General features: G+C 39.2%; 1 protein-coding gene across 1 annotated transcript in view; it reads right to left on the bottom strand.

Moving 5' to 3' along the window:
- The window catches only part of TOP2A (DNA topoisomerase II alpha), a 36,754-nt gene that overhangs the window by 20,848 nt on the left and 9,389 nt on the right, over positions 1 to 6,517 (bottom strand). The window contains exons 11-19 of the mRNA XM_003786393.3: positions 4,905 to 5,043; positions 4,286 to 4,443; positions 3,614 to 3,739; positions 3,256 to 3,366; positions 3,031 to 3,136; positions 2,830 to 2,939; positions 1,663 to 1,755; positions 760 to 874; positions 540 to 661 (exon numbers count right to left, since the gene is read on the bottom strand). Coding sequence (XP_003786441.1) covers positions 540 to 661; positions 760 to 874; positions 1,663 to 1,755; positions 2,830 to 2,939; positions 3,031 to 3,136; positions 3,256 to 3,366; positions 3,614 to 3,739; positions 4,286 to 4,443; positions 4,905 to 5,043 — 1,080 coding nt within the window. The remainder of the gene's footprint in view (positions 1 to 539; positions 662 to 759; positions 875 to 1,662; positions 1,756 to 2,829; positions 2,940 to 3,030; positions 3,137 to 3,255; positions 3,367 to 3,613; positions 3,740 to 4,285; positions 4,444 to 4,904; positions 5,044 to 6,517) is intronic.

The raw sequence follows: 6,517 nt of genomic DNA, 5'->3' as shown, positions 1-6,517 counted from the left end.
GCCGTGGCATCACAGCTCACAGCAACCTCAAACTCTTGGGCTTAAGTGATTCTCTTGCTTCAGCCACCCAAGTAGCTGGGATGACAGGCGGCCGCCACAATGCCCGGCTATTTTTTGGTTGTAGGCCTGTTTGGCAGGCCCAGGGTGGGTTCAAACCCGCCAGCTCCGGTGTATGTGGCTGGTATAGCAATACAGTTTTACTTAAGTTATAAGCACTGATTCTAAGTATACATCTGTCATAATTTATTTACAATCAGTAGACATTTTGGATGTCTCAAATTTAACATCACAGAATTATAATAATAAATATCACCAAGTATCTCTGAGCATAGATCTTTGCAGACTTGTAAGTATTCTTATAGGAATATTATTTCTAGAAGTGAAAGGGCAAGCACACTTTATATATAGTCTGATAGATCCTACCAAATTGTTCTCTTCTACAAATACACAAGTATACTTTGAACCAAATATTTTGAGAATAACATTGCAGGTTTTTTTGATATAATGGTTTCTGGAAACACTATGGATTATATACTTACCTCACCATGATGATAAGAAGACATTTCAGCCACTGACCCAGCTAACTGGGCAACCTTTACCTCTCGCTTGTCATTCCGTTTGAAACAAGTAAACAAAACCTTTCTCTGACCTGGTTTCAAACCTTTAAAATGAAAGAACAAATATAAATCTTCAATTTAACCATTTCTGGACATTGATTTCCAACTTACTATAAAAACAGACTAATAAATTGGAACTCACCATCCACCATAGATGGGATAGATCTCTCATTATCAGAATTTGAGAACAAGATAAGTTCCTTGTTTATGAAGTCATTATATGTCAGATATGTGGTAGTTTGCCCATATAAGTAATCCTGAGGGAAACAAAGAGAGTATCATTGCCTTAACAATGCTTAATACAAAAATAAAACAAAGAAACCTCTCAAAACTATCATTCCTGTGACAATCCTCAAGTCCTTTAAAAATACATAATTATAGGCAGCGCCTGTGGCTCAAAGGAGGGGGGCACCAGCCCCATATGCCAGAGGTGGTTCAAACCCAGCCCCGGCCAAAAACTGCAAAAAAACCCCCATAATTATACAGAAGTACTTTACATTTTAAAAGGTATAGCAAATTTAATTGCTATACAATTTTAAAAAGTGTATTCCTGGCCAGGCAAGGTGACTTACGCCTATAGTCCCAGCACTCTGGGAGGCCAGGCAGGAGGATCCCTTCAGCTCAGGAGTTCAAAACCAGCCTGAGAAGAGTGAGACCCCCATCTCTTATTAAAAAGAGAAAAAAAATCAACTGGGCATTGTGGTGGGTGCCTGTGGTCCTAGCTACTTGAGAGGATGAGGCAGAAGGACCTACTGAGCCCAGGAGTTTGATGTTGCTATGAGCTAGGTTGATGCCACTAAACTCTAGCCTGGGGCAAAAGAGTGAGACAGAGTCTCAGAGAAAAAGTACTTTGCCGTTGTCATGTCTTTGAAACTTAATATATTCATGCAACAGTCCAAATAAGAATATAGTCCACATATTTATATATTTATCTATTACAGATAATTTTTTTACAGAACTATTAAGCAAGTTTAACTTGCTAAAATATCAATCCTTAAAGGCCACCCTAATAGTTCATTTTGAGGGATCGATTTAAAATTGTTACCTCAGGAAGGCCAAGTAACTTGCGTTGTCTTCTATCTTCCATGAAATGAGTCAACCATTCCTTTCGATCATCTACCTGTTTTTTGCTAAAGGCCTAAATTAGAAGATAAGACAAGATGTCACTGGTACTAACAGGTTCCAAAAGATCTCTTCTTTAAAAAATAAGCAAACAGGGGCTGGGCGCAGTGGCTCAGGCCTGTAATCCTAGCACTCTAGAAGGTGGAGGTGGGTGGATTGCCTTGAAACCAGTCTGAGCAAGAGACCCTGCGTCTAAAAATAGCCAGGTGTTATGGCAGGTGCCTGTTGTCCCAGCTAGTTAGGGGGCTGAGGAAAGAGAATCGCTTGAGCCCAAGAGTGTGAAGTTGCTGTGAGCTATGATGCCACTGCACTCTACTGAGGGCGACAAAGTGAGAGTCTATCTCAAAAAAAAAAAAAAAAAAAAAAGCAAGCAAGCAACAAAAATCATGTTTTCTAAAATATCTTATTTCTTTTCTGAGATATGCTTACTGAACATTCTCTTCTATAAAACACTCATAAAAAGTTACATGTTTCAGCAGGGTGTATTGGCTCATGCCTACAATCCTAACACTCTGGGAGGCTGAACTGGTTGAGCTCACAGGTGTGAGACCTTGTCTCTACTAAAACTACAAAAAACTGAGGCAGGAGGATTGCTTGAGCACAAGAGTTGGAGGTTGCTGTGAGCTGTAACGACGCCATGACACTCTACCTAGGATGACAGCTTGAGACTTTGCTCAAAAAAAAAAAAAAAAAAAGTTATGTTTCAATTGACCTGCTGAAGTGGTGATTTTTGAAATTAGACTATATACGGCTTGGTGCCTATAGCTCGGTGAGTAGGGCACCAGCCATATACGGGGAGGCTAGAGGGTGTGAGTCCAGCCCAGGCCTGCTAAACAATGACAACAACAACCAAAAAGTTAAATAAATAAACAAAAAATAAATGGGCATTTGGCGGGTGTCTATAGTCCCAGCTACTCAGGAGGCTGAGGCAAGAGAATCACTGAAGCCCAGGAGTTTGAAATTACTGTGAGCTGTGATGCTATGGCACTCTACTGAGGATGACATAGTAAGACTCTGTCCCCCTCCAAAAAAAAGAAAGAAAGAAAAGAAATTAGACTATATATATATATGAAATACTATTCAAACTCACCAGGCTGATTGCAGCATCATCTTCAGGACCTGAATATTTGAATTGGATACGATGTCTTTTCATATCTGCAAAGTATTCTTTTGCTTCCTTTGATGTGCTAGTGCCTAAACCTACAAAACCAAGAAAATCAAGTTACCCCATGTAATCTTGTACAAGAGTATAAAATAAAATGGGAAGTTGTATATGGGTTTCATTACAAACCTTTGTAATACTTGACTTTCCATTTTTTATAATTTGGTGTAGAGTTCTTCCATTCTTCAAATTCAGGAATACTATAGAATGCTATTTCTTGCTTATTTTTAGACACCTATGGTAAAGAACACACAGATGCAATTTTGTACACCATGAGGCCTTCTGTATACCACCACCCATCACTGAGTTTATATGTATATCCAGGTTTGAGGAGTAAGGTCATAAAATAAATACCTTTACAATGGGAGTGATAAATTCCTCCAAGAAACGATGTCGCAGAAGAGAGGGCCAGTTGTGATGGATAAAATTAATTAGCAAGCCTTTGATATGGGAACCATCTTGGTCCTAGAAATATTTAAAAAATCAAAGCTCAAAAGAACTGTTTAGAAACTAACAAGTGACTCTGCTCAAATCCAAATTCACTTAACCTGTCATATATAAATATATATATGACAAAAGCACATATGACTAGATGTTGATTAGAGATAATGAATAAAGCTCCTGGCTAAGAATTTCTTTTCATGGCAGGAAAGCAATGCAACAATAAGATATGCTTAATTTAATAATCTAAAATTCCTGATAACAATCTGACCTGATCTGTCATAATCATTATCTTCCCGTAACGAAGAGTCTTCAATGAATCTTCATCTTCATAGTTTTTCTTGTACTGTAGACCTACAATCTTGATGATATTGTTTATTTCAGCATTTTCCATGATCTGAAATGGACATACACCAAAAAAAATTTTTTTTGAATATTGAATTTGAAAGGAACAGAGTATGTTGCTTGGGCTTTCTTGAGCCTTAGTATTTTGAGTTATTATTTAGCCTGTAAGTCAGAGAAGATATGCTACAATGTACCCAGTTTCTTAAAATAATCAAAGTATCTACAAGTGCAACTGCCCAATGAAAGAATGAAATATAAGACAAAGTCCTGGCTTGGTGCTTGTGGCTCAAGCAGTTAAGGCGCCAGCCACATACACCTGAGCTGGTGGGTTCAAATCCAGCCTGGGCCTGCCAAACAACAATGATGGCTGCAACCAAAAAAAATAGCGGGTGTTATGGTGGGCGCCTGTAGTCCCAGCTACTTGGAAGGCGGAGGCAGGAGACTCACTTGAGCCCAGGAGTTGGAGGTTGCTGTGAGCTGTGATGCCACAGCACTCTACTCAGGAGTGACAGCTTGAGGCTCTGTTCTCCTGCCCCCCAAAAAGACAAAGTCCTATATTATAAACTAAATTTAGATTCTAAAGATAGTTTATATCTACCTGTTTATGAGAAGCTTCTCGAACATTGAGTAATTTTCCTCTAAGAGGGAAAATCCCATATTTATCTCTCCCAACCACACCAAGGCCTGAAACGGCCAAAGTTTTGGCTGAGTCTCCTTCAGTTAGGATAAGTGTACAGTCAGTGGAGTTTCGGCCCCCTAAAATAAAAATACACAAATTAATATACACAAATATTTTAACTTGGACATACTATTAATAGCCTTGCGATAAATAATTTAAAATTTGTAAGTTGGCTTAAGAGTAAAATAGAATAGATATATTATTTTAACTAAAGTTCATAGTAAATAAAAAAAAAAATCTTAGCTCCTTAATTTGTCATGATACTCATATTGCTGCTAAACATTGGCTTAATTATATTAAGATTATTTGTTAGGGAATAGATCACTATATAAATCTTCTCACTTTATGCCCCCAATCATCTCAACATTATTTATAACAGCCTAAAACTGGAAATGACCTAAATGTTCATTAATAGGGAATTAATTTTTATCAGAATTATTCTACTGAATATGAAATGTCAAGGAAAAAAAGTCTGCTGGTATGTTAATGGATAAAACAAGTAACTGAGCTACAACGTAAGGTCTGGAAACATAAATACCTGCATCATTGGCATCATCAAGTTTGGGAATTCCCTTGATTCTGTTATGTTTTACAGCTGAACACTTCTTGTTTAACTGGACTTGGGCCTTAAACTTCACCCAGTTTAGTATGCTTTCTACAATACCACACCCAACTGCCTGAAAATAAGAAGATTCAAGTTAGGAAAGATTTCTGATTTTCTGTCAGAAATCCAGAACACAAATTAGCTCCATAAAAATATTTCAAAGATATAAAAGAGATAGAACAGTAATTTCTGAGTAAGGAGTGGAACATCTTCCTATGTCAGGTTATCATCACTGAGGGAGCTAGACCCTTTTGGTTCATTCATTCAATAAATATTTATTATGGGCTGGGTGTGGTGGCTTATGCCTGTAAACCTAGCACTCAGGGAGGCCAAAGTGGGAGGATCACTTGTGCTTAGGAGTTTGAGACCAGCCTGAGCAAGAGACACTCTCTATACAAAAATATAGAAAAATTAGCTAGGTGCAGGTATGTGAGCCTACAGTTCCAGCTACTCAAGAGGCTGAGGCAGGGGGATTACTTCAATCCAGTTTGAGGTTTTAGTGAGTTATGATGACACCATTATACTCTAGCCCAGGTAAAAGAGCAAGATTGTCTCAAAAAAAAAAAAAAAAATTTACTGGCACTCTGGAAGGCCGAGCGGGCAGATTGCCTGAGCTCACAGGTTCAAGACTAGCCTGAGCTAGAATAAGACCCCATCTCTAAAAAAAAAAAAATAGCTGGGTGTTTTGACAGACACCTCTAGTCCTAGCTACTTGAGGCTGAGGCAAGAGTTTGAGGTTGCTGTGAGCTATGATGCCAGAGAACTCTACCAAGGATGACAAAGTGAGACTCTGTCTCAAATAAAAATTTACTATGTACTTATATTGTACTCAATACTGAGCTACCTATTGGAGATATAGAGGTTAAATTAGACATGGCTCTTATCCTCACAGAGTTTATTTTTTTTTGTAGAGATAGAGTCTCACTTTTTCGCCCTTGGTAGAGTGCAGTGGAGTCGCTCCAGCAACCTCCAACTCCTGGGCTTAGGTGATTCTTCTGCCTCAGCCTCCCAAGTAGCTGGGACTACAGGCTCACAGAGTTTAAGTCACAACAGAGAAGACAGAAAGAAAACAAATCACAAGGGTGATAAGTATTATGTAGAAGTGAAAAATCTGCTACATAATTTCATGCAGAGGGATTAGCATGTGAACAAGATCTAAGGAGGAGAAGAGTTCTATAATTTTGAGTAATTTAAAACCAGCAGGGGTTCCGCACCCATAGCTGGGTAAGTAGGGTGCCAGCCACGTACTGGGTTCGAGCCTGGCCCCAGCTGCTAAACAACAATGACAATTGCAACCAAAAATTAGCTGGGCATTGTGGCAGGTGCCTATAGTCCCAGCTACTTGGGAGGCAGAGGCAAGAGAATCACTTAAGTCCAAGAGTTGGAGGTTGCTGTGAGCTATGATGTCACAGTACTCTACCAAGGGCAACACAGTGAAACTCTGTCTCAAAAAATAAATAGGCTCGGCGCCTGTGGCTCAAGCGGCTAAGGCGCCAGCCACATACACCTAAGGTGGCAGGTTCGAATCCCCAGCCCGGGCCGCCAAA

Source organism: Otolemur garnettii, unplaced genomic scaffold (genome assembly GCF_000181295.1).
Source record: "Otolemur garnettii isolate 467f Iridium unplaced genomic scaffold, OtoGar3 scaffold00018, whole genome shotgun sequence".
Taxonomy (NCBI): domain Eukaryota; kingdom Metazoa; phylum Chordata; class Mammalia; order Primates; family Galagidae; genus Otolemur; species Otolemur garnettii.
The sequence above is the reverse complement of the archived record's forward strand: the minus strand, read 5'-3'. Positions and strand labels throughout refer to the sequence as shown.